General features: G+C 38.4%; 1 protein-coding gene across 14 annotated transcripts in view; it reads left to right on the forward strand.

The window, feature by feature from the left end:
• Nucleotides 1–22,096, forward strand: part of OSBPL6 (oxysterol binding protein like 6) — a 241,267-nt gene that overhangs the window by 183,279 nt on the left and 35,892 nt on the right. For 4 of the 14 annotated variants that reach the window (XM_056110115.1, XM_056110113.1, XM_056110118.1 and 1 more), the window contains 7 exons: nt 219–322; nt 915–1,007; nt 5,862–5,936; nt 10,816–10,881; nt 12,032–12,197; nt 15,922–16,055; nt 17,349–17,372. In XM_056110115.1, coding sequence (XP_055966090.1) covers nt 219–322; nt 915–1,007; nt 5,862–5,936; nt 10,816–10,881; nt 12,032–12,197; nt 15,922–16,055; nt 17,349–17,372 — 662 coding nt within the window. The remainder of the gene's footprint in view (nt 1–218; nt 323–914; nt 1,008–5,861; nt 5,937–10,815; nt 10,882–12,031; nt 12,198–15,921; nt 16,056–17,348; nt 17,373–22,096) is intronic. The other 10 variants (XM_056110117.1, XM_056110122.1, XM_056110120.1 and 7 more) reach the window with 7 other exon arrangements.

Below are 22,096 nucleotides of genomic sequence, written 5' to 3' on the forward strand. Positions count from 1 at the left end.
ATTTATAAGAGTAGGCTTTGAGACTGCCAACAAATAATGAGTGATTTCTTGGCTCCAAAAGAGAAAAGGGTCTATTTGCTGCCTGTGCCTAAGCTGTCCTTATATAAACAAGGAACTGTCTAATCCAGTTTGCCCTGATTTGGATAAATTTCCTTTTATTATTATCACCTCTGATCCCTGGCCAATTTTGATATATTTTTATTTCTGATTTTTATTAGATCTTGCACACTGTCAGTCTAATCTTGTGGAACTTAGCAAACTCCTGCAAAATTTGGAAATACTTCAGCGAACTCAGTCAGCTCCTAACTTTACTGATATGCAGGTAAACATTTTTCTGCTGATGTTAAAATATCCTTCCAGATATTAAGTCAGCTTTTGGTATGGTACTGTGAATATCAAGAAAAGTGTGTATTTTATGAATACCAGGAAAAGGGTATAAGGAAAAGATCTGCAATACAGATTAATTTATATTCTGGAGTTTTTCTGAACATCTTTGAATCATGTTGTCATTGTGTTAATTAAAATGTCTATTTTGAAAGGTTTTTACATTTAAATGCAAAGTTATTTAGAATAAGCAAATATCTTAGTCACTCTCATGTTTGTCTAACATTAGAAATGATAGCTTAAAATGTAACTTACATTCTCTTAAAATTATTACTGTCATTTTACAAATTAAAAATGCTGAAGACCTCTACTGTTGTTCGTTTTGTGGAGCAGACAAACACATATTCTAAAGAAATTTCATCTCTGCCTTTAGTGCCCACTATACATCAACTATGCCTTTCTCTCCTGGCTGGTTGCCGGGGCATCTGAGAATGATCTTTACTAACAGACTAGGCTTTCTTTGTCAATCCCTCTATCATCTGTGTGAACTTAATAATACTTTGTTGCTTTTAACCATTTGTGCAATGTAGGCTAACTGTGTAGATATTTCAAAGAAAGACAAGCGAGTCACAAGAAGATGGAGAACAAAAAGTGTCAGCAAAGATACAAAAATACAACTGCAGGTACAGATTTTATTTTCCCTTCATTCCTATTTTTATGTAACTAAAAATATTTGTCTTTATGGATCAGATCACAGAAGTGAGATTGAGAGCAATTTTACTGCTTTAATTTATTCTTTGTTAAATGTGACATAAGTAAAAATAATACTGACAGAAAGTTAAAAAATTTTAATATGTCTAAAAAGTGGCATTCTCCTTAGTTATTGCCTTTGAACTGTTACAGTATATTTTAACACAAAGTCACTTTCAAAAGTGAGGTTGTTGGAATATTGTATGACTGAAGTCCAATCATGAACAGCTTTGTAACTGTGAATTGCGCAATGATTCAATAAAAAAATAAATAAAAAATGAAAAGAATAAAAATTGAGGCTAAGGGGCCAGAGCAATAGTACAGTGAGTAAGGTGCGTGCCTTGCATGAGGCTGACCTGGCTAGGTCCTCGCCATCCCATAAATGGCCCCCCACCGCCAGGAGTATTTTGTGAGTGTAGAGCCGGGAGTCACCTCGTATTGTCACTGGATGTGGCCCAAACCAACCTCACCCCACCCCCAAAAAAGAAAAGGTAAAAATTGAGACTAAAATCTCCTGAACTATACTGAGCTTTTGTATAAACTGGATTGGATTGGGTGGGGAGAAGGCACTGGATGCACAGATGAGTGTTTGGGCCTAACCAGGCTGTGCTTAGCACCCCACTGTATTATCTCTCTGGTCCCTATAAATAAGTTCTATTAAGAGCCTTTATGTGTTAACCTTGCCCAAATTTGTGTCAGAAAAAGGGCTCTGCTGCATATATTGGAAATCAGAGAAGGACGTGAGTTCCATTATCACATTATCATCACTGTGATTAATCTTGTGCACATCTCTTAAAATTTCTGGACTTCCATTTGCTACTGAGTAAACAATTGGGAGTCAAAATGATCTCTGAATTCCCTGTAATTCTAAAATTCAGTGATTCTACAAAATTTGATAGTATTTCATCATCAACAATCACTTTAGAAATCCAGATCATTAAAGTCTTAATGCATAGTCAAAAGTTTACTTGATTTTTCTGAAATTAGTAGTTTTAAATATAAATATGCAATTTAAAATAAAATAAATGCCTAAAACTTCTTAGGTCATAAATTATATTACTTTCAATATCTACTTCTCTGATCCTAGTTATTTGTTATATAAAAAAACTCTTGCCCTGCATAATCAAAAGTAGATTCATAATTTTGCTTTTTTTTAACTACACTATGAATCAGCTATAATACAAAGATAAAAGAAACTGCTCTTCAGAATTCTTCAATCTTTCCTGAATAATTAACAGTCCTTCTTTAATTCTGATCAAATTGATAAACTCTGTTATAATTCTGAATGTGTAAATAACAAACTGTGTTGCTTTGCTTACTAATCTAATGCACTGGAAAATATATTTTCCTAAGCTCTAAATATCCATGTTTTGTTGTGTTTATTTTTTTTTTAATTTAAAATGTCTGCATTTGTTGAACACAGTTTTTTTGTGTTCCTTTGTTTGGTATGTCTTTGTGTTTTCCCTACTATTCAGAAAAATTAATACTACAGAGACAACTGTACCAGATTATTTCACAAGAAAATTACCTAAAAGTGCTTTTGGCCATTTCATGTGTCTTGTGCATGTGATTGTCTGGTTGTGTGAGGTTGGTTTGTTTGTTTTAAACATGGTATCCATGGTTATCAGAGTCAAGGGATAAAATAAGCCATATAAATAATTGAAGAAGTCCAGCATCAGAGGACCATAACACTTTGTGGGTAGGTATAGCTTCACCCCTGGTTTTATAAGGTATGACAGTGGACAGATTTCCATTCACAGCTTCTATAGTTGCTTCTAAGAGAGCTGAGCACCATGCCCTGACAACCTGCTGCCACCTAGGCCCACCCCCATCCCTTATCACATGGGATTTTTCTGAAGGAAATAGTGTAGCTCTGAATGGCCCACCTAGTCACAGGCTGTGCTTTTCAAGGAGGAGAGTTTTGTGAATGTCTTTTGAGCCATCAGGGGCAATTGTCATAAGACCAGAAAATATTCTTCATTCAGACTTCTGCCACATTTGTTGATGTTGGTCTTCAGCATTTTCTTATTTAGGTTTTGTTTTTGTGTTTTCATAGTAACAGAATGGCTCTGGTGAATCTCATTGGGATAATTTTGAGATGAATTGAAATAATCTCAAGAGGAAACTTTGTGCTTTCAAAAGTAGGAAATAAAGTTCCAACGCCAAGGGGAAATAAATTACTTTGGGAGATGGCATTTGGAAGTTCATCAAAGTGAGAGAAGCATAAAATTTAAAAAGAAAAACAAAACAAAAAAACTCAGAGAAGCCCACTTCCACTTGGACTGATAAAATGAGGCATATAACTGGATGAACACTGCAGAATGTGATCTGTGACCCAAATCAATAGGCCTTTAAGAGGGTCTTAAGTTACTCATTATCTTACCTGAAAGCTTCTTCAGCATGCGCCCTTAGCTGGAAAACCATTAAGTCAACCAAGTGGCTGAACCATAAAGTTAGCCAAGTATAACTTATACTGTGGCCAATATAAATTTACTCAGTGTTTTACGTACACAAATCCATAGAATTTATTTTTATGTAGTAGGTTGGTTAAACATACTTTCAACCTTCTCCTACCTTAATTTACAGATTTTTGCACACACGCACACATGCGAACACCTGCCCATGCGCACACTCACCCATGCGCGCCATTTGAAATATTTTATGGCAATGAGAATCTCAGCATCCCAGTTTGTGCTATCTAGCAATTGTTTTAATATCATAATCATCTCAGTACTTGAATAACTTTCTCTAATAGTCATTGTAATGAACAACTTGAGATGCGTTTAGAATGAATACCTCATTTTTCATCCCTTTTGCTTTACCTCGACCAATTGATATATTAGTGTAGTTTCACTACAGCATTGTGCAGTTGTTGTTATTTTTGAATAATTACAAAATGAAACATTTAAAAATTAAAAATTATTCAGGAAAATAAACATTGAAGGTGTTACACTGGGTGTTTGACTACTTATTCTTGCATTACACTATTGATTTGACTCTGAGATTAAATGTTGTACCTCTTGGCCATATTTCTACTAGAAGCCATTGGGAAGTAAGCCTCAGGAATCCATTGTGAAATTTATTATACCTAGAGGGTTCTGAGAAGATAACCTTTTAGCAGAACTATCTGTCTCTGAAACTTCCAATTTCTGCTTCTAATAAAACTCTCGATTTCATTGTTATGCAGTAATACTTTGACTTTTTTGATAACAGAGAGGAGGACAAGAAGCAAATGATATTAAAAGAATTGCTTTGGAAAGAGAGCTGCTAACTTCCTGTGTTACTAATAGCATGAATTTAATCTTGACTCTTTAGATATTGAAAAGAATGTGGAATTGTAGGCAGTCTGGAGTAGCAGATTAAATGTTAGGAAATCACTTGTGTAGATAACCTAGTCTCACGGGTGCCTAGATTGCAGTGATATTGGGCTAGGATGTGACTCAGTTGGTAGAGAACATGCCTACCATGTGCTAGGCACTGGGGTCAGTCCCTGGTACTGCATTCCCCCACATGAATGCAGTTAAAGTTGAAAAGGTTATGAAAAGGTTAAAGTTTAGTTTTCCTTCATTTATGACATTAAGCACAAAGAGATTTTGCATAGAAAATTTTTGTGGAAAAAGATATGTGTGTGTGTGTGTGTGTAAAGCATGCATGTATGTATAGAGATTTACTTATGTATTTATATTGCCAGGGGGATCAAACCCAGGGTCACATCTTCAGCCTGTGGGTATATTTTTGAAGTCAGCAGAGAAATTGAATGTAATTTGGAAACTTTAAAGAGCCATGGAAATTTTAGAATTAAATTTAAAAAATTTTGTTGTTACAAATAGATTTAAAAACCAAGGTTAGATGTTAGGTGATTCTAAGTATGTCTTAGTTAATAGGAACTGGAATTATCTCTCAAAGACTTGAAGAACCAGCGACTACCCACTGGAGACAGAGTTGAGTTGTTGGAAGGAAATATTATTATCCATTAATCCTTAATCCAGGATACATAAACAAGAGCTCTGAGATCCTGCTGTTAGTTTATGGAAGTTTATGGAGAAGTACAAGTCACTAGTGCTTTCATTTTTCATTTTTCAGAACTGGTTTTCTAGGTATTGCCCTATCACAAAGGAAATGGAGGTTCTCCAGAGTGTTGTTGTTGTTGTTGTTGTTATAATTGTTTTTGTTGTTTTTATGTTGTGTTCTTGCAAAATTCTTCAGAGTCTTCACCGTTCTTCATAATGGTTTGTGGGAAGAAATTAATGAGTGGGAGACTCCTGGTATCCATCCCTTTACTTTTCTTCTCTGATAGAAACCAAAACCTGGCCGTCCTGAGATGCCCCCAACTGTTCCCATTCCATTCACTTCTGCTATTGTTTCACTCAGTCCCTCTTTCCTGAAGTCACTTTCCCCCTTCACTTTCGTTTGTTGAGTGTCTTTTGGCTTAATATACCATGACTTTGAGTAATTAAAAGTGTGCACATGCATTTCACCTTGTACACAGAGCTAGTCATAAGTTCCAATTTGCCACCTTCTTTTGGGGGTCTCAGGAGGGATGCTGTTTAGCAAACAGACTTAAGTGCTACGGGTTCTGTGATAAGATGGGCGTGACCTTTTCCCAGCATGTGAGCAAATGACCCTTGAAGATCTTTTCAATCCTAGCATTCCGGAAGTCAACTTGAGTTAAAAACTCTCCCTCTCCCCTGTCTGATTCTCTTCCCCACCCCCCAATAATTTCCTGTCTCTCCCTTCCTTCCCCTCCCATGTTTTCTCCACCCCCCTCTTCCTCCATTCCCTGTCAGGAAGGGCCACCTGTGAAGGGCCAGTTCAGCACCACCAGGCGCCGACAGAGGCTTGCGGCAGCAGTAGCTACAACAGTGAGTGGCTTCCAGTCCCGCGTGGGTGTTTCCGAAGAATGAGAAACAGCATATGAGTGTCATCTACCTATGCTAAGAGGGGGTCACCTGAGACCCACTGCTGTGTTGTCATTGCCTTGAAGGGTCTCTGGCTGTCTGCATGAAAGGTCTGCATGTGGGCATGCGTATTTGTCCAGGGAAAACCTTGACCCAATCCAGTACTCAGATTTTTAATGGCATTTTAAGACTGTTTCAGCTCAAGGTTGCCAAGTGCCCGGTGGGCAGGGATTTTTATAAACGATTTTTATTTATTTTATTACAAACAATTTTTATTTTATTTTATTACAAACCATTATAAAATAAATGATTTTTATTTTTTGCCATGCTGATATTGGGACCTTTGCTAATAAATCATCTATACTTTCTAATAAAACTTATGTCTGTGGTAACAGACACAAGTTGTGCTTTTTTTTGGTGGCTATTGGGAAAGGATGTGAGAATAAAGACATGGAAGGGCAAGAAAAGGCAGATTTTAATGTCATCTGTAAACAGCTATCCAAATTAATGTGGCAAGGGAAAATTGTCTTCTGGAGAGAATATTAGCTGAAAATTGGAAAATATGGTAGGGAAAGGAGAAAAAACACAGTTAAAGGCTTTTGTTCTCCGGATTGGTTTTTGTTTTGCTTTTTTTTTTTTTTGAATAAAGAAAATGGCATGGAGATTAGCAGGCTAGAGGAAATATTGAGTCAGATAAGACAAATAGTGCAAATTTTAAATTAAGTAGAAGTTTATAATAATTAACCATCTGTGTGGGATATAAAAGAGATTATATAAACACAGAACTTGTTAGATAAAAGTGAATTGTTTTATTTGCTTATGCATGAGTTTGTTTTTTTTTTACAGAATCAGTAGTAAATTTAGAGAAATCATGGATGTTAAGGTTTTGTTATTAGGTAATATATCCTGAAAAACAGTAGTCTTGCTAAGGCAGAATATATTTTAAGTCTGTAATTAATGAGTAATATGACTTTGGATGCATGCTAGGAGACTGGTACTAGTGGTTTTCTATTTTATGTTAATAAATGACTCTTGACAAACACATCATTATTCTTAGCTAAATTATTTGAGAAATAGAATTGCTTTTGATTATAAGATGAACTGTTGACTTGGAGTTTTATTAAGGAACTGCATCTTAAATCTCACAGTTTTGTGAAATTTGAACAAATTATTGAAATCTATTTCATGGTTTATTTTTATCTATGTGTATGCCTGAATACCCATTATATATATATATATATATATATACACATGTATATATGTATATATATGTGTGCAGGTGGATAAAGTTCTTGATGGGGATACAATTAATAGACTCAAGCAGTAGACATAAGTATCACCAGTTAAATAATTCTTGAATGTAATTTTTTATTGACAGAATTTAGAAATAGAAATGATTAGTAGTGTGAGAACAATATCTTAGTATGGAAATCAAAGGTCAATCATAAAAATATTGATATTTTCTTAAATAATGTACTTCTAAGATGACATACAGAGAAGTAATTTTGTTCATTTTTAATTGTATACATGTGTCATTACTAATAAGAGTGAAATTTTGAATAGATTTGAATAGAATAGTTTACACATAAAATATTGGCTTTTTTAACTTGGGGGTCATACCTTGCTTTACTTAGAGGCTTCTCTTGGCTCTGTGCCCAGTGGTTGCTCCCATTGTTGCTCAGGAAACCATGCTGTACTAGGATTTGAACCTAGGCCTCCTACATGCAGAGAAGGCCCTCAAGTCTTTGAGCCCTCTCTCTCTCTCTCTCTCTCTCTCTCTCTCTCTCTCTCTCTCTCTCTCAGGCCCTGGATTTATATCTATTTTTAATTGTAAGTAGAAGAAATAAAAAGAGAAAAATAATTGCTGTCCACCTCCCAGAGTAGTCATTAAGAATATCTAAATGCATCTAAGGAGAAAAGCCGACAACATTTAATAATGTGTCCTGGGATAACTGAGAATGGTTACTGAATCCTCCAAGATGTATAGCTTTAACTCCCTATCAGAGCATAGCAGCTTCTAATAGGATCTCAGTCACCTCCTTGCATCCCTCCCCCACCCTCCACCTCATGTCTCAGTGACCTAATGCTGGTACCTCTCAGCCTTTCATTTCCTCTAGCAAGTTGTTTATCTTAATTCCCATTCCCAGTCCTCCCACTTCCCAGCATGAGTAGCTCATGCATTTTGAGCCTCTATATCCTGCCAGCTACTTTTTAGCTTGAATTCTTCCAACTGACTCTCTCTCAAGAAGAGAATCAGTCTCTCTCCTTGACACTCAGGTGTCTGGAGCAGCTTAAGGTTGCTTGCCAAAGAAAAGTGCATTCAAGGAGAAAGTCAGAGATTCATTCTTGATGCCTCTAAATCCTGGCACCTGGAAAACTAGTCCTTAACCTCCTCTGGACCCACTAGGACAGGGAGACAGTCAGAGAAGCTCTGTTTCCTTCCCAGGGAAGCACAGAGTCCCATACATCCAGCGTCCCAGCAAGGCTCCCAGACAGGAAACTGGAAACTTCAGAGGAGTAACAGCAGATTTTCCCTGCAGACTCCAGAACTCCTAGAAACTAGTGATTTACCTTAAAAAAAGAAAGAACTGCCGTGACTTTCTCATGTTTCCCATTGTAAAATGTGTCTGTATTTTCATTTCCAGTTCATGTTTCTTGACTTCTTCACAGACCTGTGTTGAGGACATCTCCTAACATCCCCGCTCCCAACTGCAGTCATTAGTATTGAATGTTCTAAGGTCAAGCTGCCTCATGCCCCACCCCTGTGTCCATCACAGACTTTCATAAAGCTTGGAGTTTGTTTCCTGAGCAGGGTGTCAAGATCACACACAGCGCTAGTTCCCAGCGACAAACACAGAGATATGTAGACAGCTCCCATTCCAGCATCACTGACAGAGCCCACTGCAGGGAAGGGATTGGATCCCATAGTATCCCAGATAACGACTGCAAAACTGAGTAAATGAATACCCAAGCCGAAGATAGCTTAGCTTTGGTTAGAAGTGGATGAATACATCTGGATTTGTATTCTCAATTTCCTGTCACCATTAATCTAGTCTATATATTTCTCTTAACGTAGAAGATAGCCATAGAAACATTTCCAGTCAGATGAGTAGGGAGTTTCGTGTTCAATTCCCGGGGACCTTTGTGACTGCCTTTTGAGTGGAGTTCCAGTTCCTTTCCCTGTGGGTCCTATGTGCATTCACTTTCACTTTTATAATTGCCAGCTTGAATTTTCATCATTCAAAATATAACTTAGTATTATGTTTTCTTTCTCAGCACCTTATTCTGACTTTCAGCTTTTGCTGTTGCCTTGAGTTTGGGTGACCCCCAGCTGTGCTCAGGGATCACTCCTGACAGGACTTGGGGAACCATATGCTGGGTATAGAACCCAGGTTGGCTGTGTGCAAGGCAAATGCCTGGCCCTCCATATTATATCTCTGGCCCCTTCTGTTTTTTGTTTTGTTTTTAAGAAAAACAAGTTCCTTCCAGAAATAAAGGGAGGGAAAAAGATACATGCTCACGAGAGAATACGGTAGAAAAAGTCCAGAGTGGAAAGAACAAGACACCTTCCAGGCAGGAATATGAAGGCCATTTCCCCAAAATAGAGAAATGTACCCTAGATAAAAAGGCCACATCTCTGGGAGGGATTTAGGCAAATACACCCAAGGTGAATAAAGTAAGTACAGATCTGTGAGGAGTTATGGGTAATTGTGCTTTTTTCCGCATTTTGATAGGGATGCAGTTAGCTCAGAAACAAGGCTGAACCCTTACCACTCACTCAAGACCCCTAATCCTTCCCATCCCCCCAATCCCAGCTTGTGAAGTCCCTCTCCCATGACATGCCATTCCCTGAAGTGCTAAGTGTGAAGTAGGACAGATCAAGCCCATTCTCTAACCCATACACACTACATGCCTCACCTTCAGACACCCACAATTAAAAAAAATAATAATTATTTGTTTGGGATTGTATATTTCTGTGGGGTTCCTCTCACAGTGATGCTCAAGGAACTTTCAGAAATTCTTGATTGGTGCTGAGAGATCCAGTGCAAGGGCCCAAGGACATCATTCTGCTCGGGCCCTGTGATGCTTGGGGTGCCCCCAGGGCCACATTCGGTGGTGACCAGCGCCATGTAGTGTGGAAGTCGAACCCCTCTACTATCTCCCCAAACATTATTTTTTAAATTTCTCTTCTAGTTCCTAATATTGGGAAATTACACACTTAAATGTGAAAATACCCATTCTTAACTCATCCTGTCCCTCATCACCTTCTAAAATTCCACCCACCTTTCTCAGTGGCCTTCCTGCAAGGTAACCATCTCTTCATTCTAGATTTAGCATCACCATAGTGAACATCAGAAAGTTCCTTTCCTTATCTTCAGGTTGTCTTCCATGTAAATCCCATTCATCCACTGGCAACCCCAAAGGACCTCAGTCACTGTTAACACAAGTTACCAGGAAGCGATTTCAGTGAATTTTTTATTCTAAGGACTCCATTTTCTCATAAGCAAGATTTCCTGAGGTTGTTTACCTTGCATGTGTGAGACCCTGGGTTTCATTTCTGGCACTGACAAAATAATAACAAAATAGCTTATCTTGTACTTCTCTGTCTCTTCTTTGGAGCAGTCAAATATTCTGAGCCTGATGAGATCAGCAAGTTCTTGACATCCCCTAGTCCAGTGTGGCCAACGTCCCCATGAATGATAAAACACAACTCCAAATACTAAAAGCTTTGAATATCCTATTTTAATGTGTTTGGCTGTTTTAGGGGGAAAGTTCTCTGTTTTTGTCTTCCCCAGCAATCCCTGGTTAGCTTTTGAGATTTAAAATAATTTTCCTCTGACAGGGAAAAGCTACATCTGAAGGACCCTCTATCCATTCTCAACTGCCCTCACCACAGGCTACAGCTCAGGTCAGATGTTTTTTTACTCTGTCCATTCCTTCATCACTCTTTTTAATGCCCTTGGTGCGTGCTCTTTTGTTTTTTTCCTCTTCTCCCCCCTTATATTTGCTGTTGGAAGTGTAAAACAAAATGAAGGAAGGAAATGGTTCAGACACACATATACCTCAGACAAGATATTGCTTCCTTCCTCCTGCAGCCTATTTTCCTGTGAGTGTGAAGTATTCTTTATACAAAATTTAACTTGTGGAGGCATCTAAGAGTCTGATTCCTGAAGATAATTGAATGAAAATCTGGCAGTCAGAGTTAGGGGAGGTGACTGGTGATCTGGTTGGTTAGAGGAATTGGTATTCTTCCTCCCCAAGAAAGTTTGACAGCATTTGTGATGGCCAAATAGAACCTTGTACAAGGAAAGGAAGGGTGATTTTCCTCCACGCATCCCAAAGCCTCATTCAGCTCCTTGCCAGGCAGGAAAGGTACCTCTGATTGTTTGGAAAAAATCTATAGTAATGTGACAATTTTTACTTAATATTCTATAATATTGGCTGGTTTATAAGCCTTATTTGTATTTGTAACAAAGTTACATGTAAACTATCGAAAGTTACAGACTACATATTTCATCTTAAAACCTTTGAAATAAATAAATTTTAAACTTAACTGACTTTCTTCAAACCTGTGAACTAATGGTGGTGGAGTCTCCATGCCCCATGAATTCTGGCCCACTTAGTAAACTCTAGCTCCAAATTCAGAAAGAGAGCATTAAAGCCCTCTGACAAGAATCTTCCAAGAATTTGTAAGCAAAGATCAGTGACGTTAGAGTATAGACTGCTGTTTTCTGCCAGTAGTTCTTTAGCACTACAGTGGGGTCAGTAGTGCTTACTACATAATTAATCTGGAATTATGCCTTTTCTTCCTGCCATTCTCTAGCTGTCACTCTCAATAACAGACAAAGCCAGTAAAACACTGGGAAAACTGGGGAATCTCTGGGAAGTGTAACTCCTTCCAGCCCCCCACTACATAAAGAATAAGTAAGCACTGAGTATCTCCAAGCATGTCATCATGGAGGAATCTATGCTTTTGAGGAATGAAAGAGCCTTTCTATGTCAGTGAGAGGACAGCAATGCACCATTGCTCTCTGATAATTCGTATCTTTCCCTTGCAGGTCCCTTTCAGTGCTACCATGTCGCCAGTTCGCTTGCATTCCTCCAATCCCAACCTCTGTGCAGATATTGAGTTTCAGACGCCCCCTAGTCACCTCACAGACCCTCTGGAAAGTTCTACAGATTACACTAAACTTCAAGAAGAATTTTGTCTGATTGCACAGAAAGGTACCGTAGAACAGAACATGACATTTAGGAAAACTCGCTTTTTTGATGAGATGCTGCCACTTAACTTTCATCTCATCTGGATGGTCATGGTCGAAAACGTTGTTTACATACTAGATGGAGTTTTGTAGCCAAAATGCAGTGTGATATGATGCCTGCCTCTTGGGTGGCAGCTGTAATCATACTTTAGAGTTTTAACGGAACTTAAAAAAATGTATCACAGGATGTGGGCCACACTGGGGGGAGAAAGACAAAAAGGTTTAGCCCTGGCAAGCCAGCAGAGGCAACTGCACCAGCACTCTTTTGGGAAGCAGGGGGTGGGAAGGGTGAATATCTTTTATTAGGCACTGAATACATATTTGTGAGTTGTTCTTAGAAAGGATAAAAAAGAATTAGATTCCTTTGAGTTTTTTTTTTAATTTAATGTACTCATTGTATTTTCCAGTCCAGTGAATTCAGGCAGGGCTCTGCTAGGCAGTTCTGTACCATGGGATACTAACAGTGGCATTTGGCTGGGGACTATCGGGGACCAACAGGCCCGAACTAAACTTGACCATGTCTCAAGCATTCTGGTGTGATAGCCACAAAGCTCCGCACAGCTGTGTCCCTCCTCCTCTTGTGGCAATCAAGCACCAAGGGACTAGTGTGAAAGCTGCTGGGCCTCTTCTGACTTCATTCTCCAGCCAGCAAACCTTCCTGGCAATCCAGCTTCATAGGCCAATCCAGATTTTAGGGGAGGGGACAGCAATCCCACCTTGGAGTTTCTCTGTAATATTAATTGTTTAATAACTATTGTATAATTAGCCTTTTGTCTTCAGCCACAGAAAAGTAAGGTAAATAAATAATTAGGAAATAGAACCCTATATGGTGCTAGAGCAATAGTACAGTGGGTAAGGCACTTGCCTTGCATGCAACTGGCTCTGGTTTACTCCCTGACATCCCATATGGTCCCCTGAACACCTGTAGGAGTGACTTCTAAACACAGAGTAGGACTAAGCTCTGGGTGTGGTGTTTACCAAGATTCTCTTCCCAAATTAACTCTCTGCCTACACTCTTATTGTTTTGGAGTATTCAAACTTCAGCCACTGAGATTCTTTTTTTTGGATTTAAGATCACGCTTTCTTAGGCACTGTCTTTTAAGAGAAGGCAAGACAGTACCATTTTGTACCTGGTTTGTCCAATGGTACCTCCAGTAGCCTCTTTTTGGGGGGGGAGGGGTCAAAAAACCAAAACCCAGCGATGCTCGGGGGTTACACCTGGCTCTACACTCAGGAATCACTTCTAGTGGTGCTCAGGAAACCATGTGGGATACTGGGGATTGAACCTGGGTTGGCTGTGTGCAAGGCAAATGCCCCTCCTCCCTGCTGTACTATCGTTCCAGCCCCATCCTGTGAGCCTCTTAATACTCAGTTGCCTGTAACTCAGGTAAAGCAAGAACACACACAGGCATCATTCAGAATAGTAAAGCAAACTTCAGACTCTCAAACTAGCAACACAGAGTCCATACTCTCAAAGAATTCAGCAAGATCATCTTACCCTTTTTTTTCTATAGATTTCTCATTTGAAAAAAAATTTTTTTTTACTTTTTTTGTTTCATTTTGGTCTATACCCAGTGCTGCTCAGGGGTTACTCCTGGCTCTGCACTCAGAATTAATTCTGGCGGTCTTCAAGGGACCACATGGGATGCCAGGGATCAAACCCAGGTCAGCCACATGCAAGACACATGCCCTACCCACTGTATTATCTCTCTGGTTTCTCAGTTGAGATTCTTAAATCCACTCTCATCTACTATTTTACTCTGAATTTTCACTACATGTCTTAGACTAATTAGGTCTTTAGGCTAGGTCAGTGTTCTTTTGTTTATATGAGAACATAGATCTGTCACCAGTAACCAAGTAAAAGTTCCTGCCCAAAATGGTACTTTACTTTCAGTAGAGCACAGCAGTCCTGGGGTCACAAGACCACCAGTGTGTGAGTTAAATATATAGCACAGCTATGATGGGAGAGAGGTTTGAAAGTAGCCCCAGGAAAGCTCTGTGTGTTCACATGCAATCCTGAAGCTTTCAGAAAATCCAAATTTCAACAGTATTTTAAAGCCTCTATTGAACAATTTATTTTCTTTTCAACATAGTCCAATTCTTTATTTGAGGTGGGGGAAAAGGAAATTGAACTCTTTGGGAAGAATTATGGATTTGGAAATGAGTGAGAGTTTGTTTTTACAGCCATCAGTGAAGCTAATGTATTCCTATCAAGTGATTACTTTTAATCAATGATGACTGTATATTTTATATAGCAATATATAAAATATATGCTATAGATTCTGGGTTCCCATATATTCTTCCATATTCCCTACTTTAATTCAGGTCATTGTCTTAAGTACAAAAAATTTTCACTTCTTGGGCTGGAGAGATAGTACAGCTAGTAAGGAATGCAGTTGCCATGCATGTAGCTAATCCAGGTTTAATTCTTGGCACTGCATATCGTTGGTTCCCTGAGCATCACCAGTCATGATTCCTGAGCACAGCCAAGTGTGACCCCCAAACCAAAGAAATAAAGTAATATTTTCCATTCCTTTTAAAAATTACCTTTCTCCAAAAAACCCTATTTTTGAAGTCTTTTTCTAGTATAGAAATGGCACAGCGGTAGGGCGTTTGCCTTGTGTGCAGCCAGCCTGGCCGAGCCAGGTTCGATTCCTCCACCCCTCTCAGAGAGCCTGGCAAGCTACCAAGAGTATTCGATATGCCAAACACAGTAACAAGAAGTCTCACAATGGAGACATTACTGGGCCCCTCTCAAGCAAATCAATGAACAATGGGAGGACAGTGTTTTGTGTTTGAATAAATTCAGCCTTTTGTATTTCAGAATGAAACAGGACCTCATGTTTTATAGTTATGTTAGAAATACAGAAATGGGGATGCTGTTTTTATTTCCAGATTTACTGAGAGATAATGACATAGCATTGTATAAGTTTAAGTTGTATGTGTTGATTAGATAAAATTATGTGTTGTAAAGCGATTAACCCCCTAGAATTAGTGAACATTTCCATCATGTCACATGATTACCTTTGTGTGCAAGAATACGTAAATCTGTTATTTTAACAGTTTTCAAGTATGTAATACAGTATTGTGAACTGTAATCACCTCACTATACATTAGATTCTCAGAACATATTTATCTTATAACTAGAAGTTTGTGCTCTTTGAAAGCAGTTCTAATAACAAGATGATCTGAGCTGAGACCATAATAAATGCAAGTGCTGTTCTTAAGACCACAGCTTCTAGCTCATTAACCTGTCTTATATTGACAGAACTCACAAAATACTGTTTTGTGGGTACACAATTTCGGAAAAACTTTGGATAGTTGCATATCATTTTCCCGAGACTTTATTATACCAGAACTGCTCTGATATTTCCATCATCTATGGCAGAGCGAAACTTATTCTGTATGCCTTCTAAAAATTACAGATTAGTTTCTAAGAATTGGTATGTAGAACTGATACTGAGTGTACTTCCAAGTCCTTGTTGGCCTATTTTGTATAAAATGCAAAATCTTTCCCCAGATTGCTACTACTGTGTTTTGTATAGAGCTCTTCTGACCATTCCATTTTAAGGCAGACTTTTGATTAGACTAATCCAATTTTTACATACAAAAATGTGCAATTATGAGTCAAAATGCTGAGAAGTTTACAATCTTACCTCTTCTTGTTGGATACTTTTCTTCCCGTGCAGTGCATTCACTTTTGAAGTCTGCATTTAATAGCATTGCGATAGAGAAGGAGAAACTGAAGCAGATGGTTTCTGAGCAGGATCACAATAAGGGCCACGGCACTCACATGGCTCGTCTCCGACAGTCCCTGTCTCAGGTAAACGAGAGTGTTTGTTTCAAACCTGGACCAGTTCCACACCCTGCATGCTGGAAGCTGGAGTGATGAAGTCACTGATTTGTAGGCTATAAGAAAACAATATAAAGTAATGGACAGACAAAGCTTGATGTTCCCATCAGTAGAACTTTCTGCTAATGGGGTGGTGTGGGTGAAGGACTAAGAAGGGGTCTAGGGGCAGTGGTGGAAGGATGTTGATCCTCTGGTGGCTACATTGCCAAAATATTAATACTAATGCTGTAAAGCACGGTAACTCATTTTTTCAGAAAAAAAAACCCATTATAAAAAGAACAGTGGGGTGGAGTTAACCATCCAGGTGACAAGAACACATTCATCAAAATTCTCCACAGTGCAGTGTCAGAATTAAATTTCACTACTCCCCTTCCCCAAAATGACCACTTAAAAGCAAAACTCAACCAAACAGGTTTGTATACATGGCATTGTTCTTTGAATACTTTTGTTATTCATGGAATATATTCTTATTTGAATACTTTTAATGTCTATGATCAGTTATGAGAGACTGTACTTGACTGTCTTAGCTACAATATGTCCCATAACATACTCAATCTGTTATTAATGAGGAAAAATACCGCTACATCTTCCACAAAATTATTTTTCCAGTTACAGTACATTCTAATATTTTCTTAATATTTTTTTACTTTTAACTTTTTATTGAATCACTGTAATACGATACAGACCCTTAAAAAGCTGTTCATTATTAGATTTCAGTCATACGGTGTTCCAACACCACATCTCCACCACACCAGTGTACATTTCCCAGCACCAGTATCCCAAGGTTCCCTCTCATCACTCTCCACCCCACAACTGCCAGCCTGCCTCTATGCAGGCACTTTTCTTCTCTCTCTCTCTCTCTCTCTCTCTCTCTCTCTCTCTCTCTCTCTCTCTCTTTCTCTCTCTCTCTCATCTTTTTAAAATTACTGACTACCCTATTTTTTCTTATGTGCACTCAGGATTTTGTTCTTTAGTTATGCTCCCTGAAGCAAAACATTTATATTTCAATATATATAATGTATTATGGTATGCAAGGTTATGTTGATCCCTGTATAGACCAAAGGTGAAATCTCTGTTTAAAATCCTTTTAAAAGCTTTACTATATTGATGCTTTAATAAATACCAAGAACTTCTTCTGAAATATTCATTTAGCCTGTAAAAATATTGTTAAAAATTCTTTTGAGAATTCATTGTTACCATGTGACTGCGTGAGAACTCAGTGTTTATGTAAAATATTGTTCACTTCCTGGTGCCCTGGATCAGAGTGAAGGACCAAGCAAATCCTGGGTAAGTGGTTTTCCATGTGAATTAACACCTGCTTGAATAGTTTCCCTCAGCCCCTAAAACTCTTGATTTACGGTGTCTCACCCCGTCTCATATACCTGAATTGTCAGTGTATTTTGAATGGGAGGCTTCCTGTTACTGAGCACTGTTATCTGTACCCTACCTGCTGCACTCGCCATAAAACCTGTCAGTTGAGGTGCATCTGCTGCTGCCAACGTGGAATGAGGGGCCCCAGAAGCATGAGCATTCAAAGCTGCAACCGCTGTGCCAGTCTGCAGAGAATTTTCATTTTACAGGCATACCTCAGTGACTTGCCCTGGCACTGTTCTCCTGTCCTGTGTCTGTTAAACTCTCAGTCTATGCTAAATGATCTTCTGAATCATTTTTCTGGGAGTGTGAATCAGAAAGATCACCAGAATGGCGAGATAAACATGGAGTGTCACCTCGTAAATATGTACGAACTTGTTGGGTTCCTTTCATGTTGTCATGTTTCCTTCAGCTGTATTTAATGATGGAAATTTAGCAGTCTAAGAAGAACTTGTATTGATTCAAAAAAAAAATAAGAAGAAAAGGCATTTCTTGCTTGCTATCATTTATTTGCTTGTTGGTAGGACAGAATGGTAAATAGAGATACAGGTTTGGGAGATTTAGTGAGATTGGAAATGATGAAGAGAAATTGTAAGTCATTTATTTGTTCATTCATTCATCCATTCTGTTTTATCCCATAGGAAATACGTTAGGTACCATGCAGGGTAGGGCACACCAAGATGAAAGCAGCCTTGGCTACATTCCCAGGAAGCTCTGGCTCCGACTGAACTATATTTATGCAAGTGTAGTTGTTGTGACTACACTGTCAACCATTCACGAGTCCCTGGGTGCGGCTGAATTCTGAGCCTGGTCACTCAGAGAATAGGAAATTCCCTGCTTGTGAGACCCACAGGTCACACTCCTAGAAGAATCAAGCCTGGAGTGCAGCCTAGGTACACAGAAGCAGCTCATGAGAAAGGACTTGTAGTAGCATTATTTGGGTAAAATAAGGCAAAATTATATCATTGTATCCTTTGGGTTAAGTATTTCCTTTTCTTGTCACAACGTGTTTCTTTGCATTTATATTTAGTCACCATAGCTTTCTGTTGCTTTTTATTTTCTTTCTTTTTTCTTTCTTTTTTATTTTTTTGTTTGCTTGGTTTATTCTCGGTCAAAATGTTTAGTTGTATTTTTAACCCCCCCCCAAAAAAAATCTACATTCAAAAGAGGTAACAGTAACTTGGGATTCTAAAAATAATTGTGCCCCATTCACTAAAGCAGTCAGTGCTTCCCCCACAGCATTTGGGTAGTGTTCAGTCTCATGTCTGCCCATCTCCTCCCACTGGGCCAGTTGCACCTCACTGTCTATTGGCACCACCACTGAGGCCAGAATCTTCTTTTGGAAACCTTGTTCGGCCTTTTTATTTGGCATATGAGTTTAATGGTAGACTCCTTTTTTAGGAGTCACTGTCGTTAGACATAATGGGATGTAGCTGAAGAATGACAGTTCATATTGAGTAAAGCATGGGAAACCAGGAAAGAATATAGCTAGTGGGGAGCCAGCTTATTAGGAACTACATGAAAGAGCTTAATTTATCTTATCAATAATGAGGAACCTTCAAGATTTGTAACTAATGAGGCATAATACCATAAATTGGAAAATATTGTTACATACTTCCATATATTAGTAATGTCTCTCTGGCACAGTAGATGGTTAGAATTAAGGCAAAACTCAGAATAGGTCTCAGTTAAGAATTGACCTTAGGATATGAGCCAGAGAAATACTACAGTGGGTATGGCACTTGCCTTGCACACAGCCAAATTGGGTTCAATCTCTGGCATCCCATATGGTCCCCTTAGCATCACCAGGAGAAGTAATTCCTGAGTTTAGAGCCAGGAGTAACCCCTGAGTACTGCAGGGTATAGTCTGAAACCAAACACACACACAAACACACATACACAATACTGGGATAGGTAGGAGGAGGTGGGTTCTAAGAACCCTTCGTGGGAATAAAAAGCATAACTTCAAGATCATCTGAATCAATTAGAGCGGAACAAAAGACAATTTGTTTCCAGATTGTTTAATTACATTAACTGTGTAAATGGCAGTTCTATTTTCCCAAGACAGGATTTGCAAGAGGAATGGGTTTGTAAGGGTAAATAGTGAGTGGTTTTTGTGGAGTTTGGGATGTCTATGGGACACCCAAGAGACCGTTTGATATATAGATGTAGGTCTCAGAAAAAAGATCTGGGTTAGAGAGAAAGATGTGGCTACCTCAGTACATTGGCAAAAATATAGATAGATGTTGATAAATTGTGAGTTTGGTCATAATAAAAATGGTCAGTGGTGCTGGTGCTCTCATAAAGAACATTAATAATTTAATTCATTGGAGTAAAATAATAGAATCCTTTGGTGGAGACCCAGGAAAAAGTAGCCATAGATCTTAGAGAACAATGACCCTTAAAGTCAAGTGGCAGAAATTTCAGCCTTGTCTCAGTAGGAAAAGGTTAGCAGAACCTGATTTTAGTGGAAGATGATTTGTGGGCTGAAATTTGTCATCATCTCCACTTGGTTATTTCATAAGAGGAAGAGACCAGCAGATGAGGAGAAGCTGAAGATGAGAAACAGTTAACTGAGTTGGAACTATTAGCTAACTCAATTTCGATTTTCAAGACAGACTGAACAGAATACTAACTAGTCTAAGTACATTGAGACAAATGTTCTGAGTATTGTTGTTTTATATTAGTTCAACTTTATATTACAATTTTAGCTAGCCTAAAGACATTGTCAGCCCATGATAAGGATTATCAGTTAAACCCCAAGATGTTTTTCTTGTGACGGGCTGTTAAGTCAGGTTTCCCCTTACAGAAAGACAGAGAGTTTAAATAACCTCTTGAATTAGTCTAGCATCTGTAAAAGCATCTCTTATTTGATATAGCCCCTATTTAATATATATCTATAGCACTGTTTTCCAGTTGTTCAATTTTTTCTCGAGCGGGCACCAGTAATGTCTTCATTGTGAGACTTGTTACTTTTTTTGACATATCAAATACGCCACAGGAAGCCTGCCAGGCTCTGCCGTATGGGTGGGGTGCTCTCAGTAGCTTGCCAGGCTCTCCGAGACGAACAGAGGAATTGAACCTGGGTCAGCCGCATGCAAGGCAAATGCCCTACCTGCTGTGATATCACTCCAGTGATAATATATATCTATATGATATATATCTAGATGTCGAAATATATAATATATATATCCAGACATCAAAATACTGCTTTACAATCACTCTATGTTTTGTCTTTCTTCTTAGCAGTGCTAGGAGTCAGATCCAGGGTCTTACACATAAAAGGCAAATGCTTACTGCTGACCTATACGGTGGCCTTCAACTAAGCTTTTAAGTTGCTCCCTTTACAAACTTGACAATTTCCAACCTCCGTGGCATTTAAATATATGAAATCAAGACTGGACGTCTCACTTAGAGGTAGACACTTACAGTGTAGATGCATGAAGCCATAAGTTTGATCCCTGGAACCAAAATAACATACATAAAGTTAGCATCCTTTGCTACGTATTACCTCACTTGAGCAGCAAATAATTTATAAGACTGGACAGTGTATGAATTTCCTCTTTGAAAGTAATGTTTATTCCTTAGCTTGCATTTTAACAAAACATATATAATCCTGTTGTTATTCCTACTGTTATGCCTAAGGAACTTTTAAAAATTAACTTTTACATCTTTAGACAGTATAGATATCAGACTCGATTTGCAGGCCAGGACATTTATATAACCTCTGCCCCCTATTAAATCATTTTATTTCATCACAATTATAATTCAGTAGTGCCCTGAACACCAGAATCAATTATTATATTAATAAGACTAATGTATCTGTTCCCTTAGAAATCACTTTCTTTTGCAACAGCTATAATTTCATGTCCCATTTGATGTAATGTACTATTAATATAGTATTAATATAGTATACTAAATTAATAATATAGCATTTGCGGCCACGCGACATCTTATTATCTCATTCCTACTTTGACAAACTGGCAGGCTACCGAATGTAGCCTGCCCACACGGCAGAGTCTGGCAAACTCCCCGTGGTGTACCCAATATGCCAAATGCCAGTAACAATGATGGGTCTCATTCTCCTAACCCTGAAAGAGCCTTGAATATGGCACTTTTTAAAATCTCAGGGCTAGGATGAAGGAGACGTTACTGGTGCCTGCTCAAGGCAATCGAGGAACAACAGGATGATTGTGATCGTGATCATGACTATTAATATAAAATTGCACATAATAAGACTAAGGTACTCTCAGCACCCTAGATTACTATAGTAACAAAAAATAAAATTTGAGTCTGCAAGACACTAATTGTGCTGGTTTGATTTTTCACCCCGGCACTTGTGCACCGCTTGTGCCAAATGTAGTAGATGTTGTACCAGTAAAATTGAGAGCAGATTCAATGTACCTCAGCTAGAGTCACTATATTTCGTTAAATCAATATGCCGTTAATTGTTATTATATAATCATCCTGTGTTTTAATAAGGGAAAATTGTTGTCAGTTAGGCTGACAGTGTTAAATGTGGTAGAAAATATGCATTTTAGGATTAATGAAATGAGCCGTGTATAAAATGTAAGCAAAAACGTTAGTTTAAGACACATAGCAACATAATGAAAATTCCAGTCATAGTATTTACCATTCTT

Source organism: Sorex fumeus, unplaced genomic scaffold, assembly GCF_029834395.1.
Source record: "Sorex fumeus unplaced genomic scaffold, SorFum_2.1 ptg000009l, whole genome shotgun sequence".
NCBI lineage: Eukaryota > Metazoa > Chordata > Mammalia > Eulipotyphla > Soricidae > Sorex > Sorex fumeus.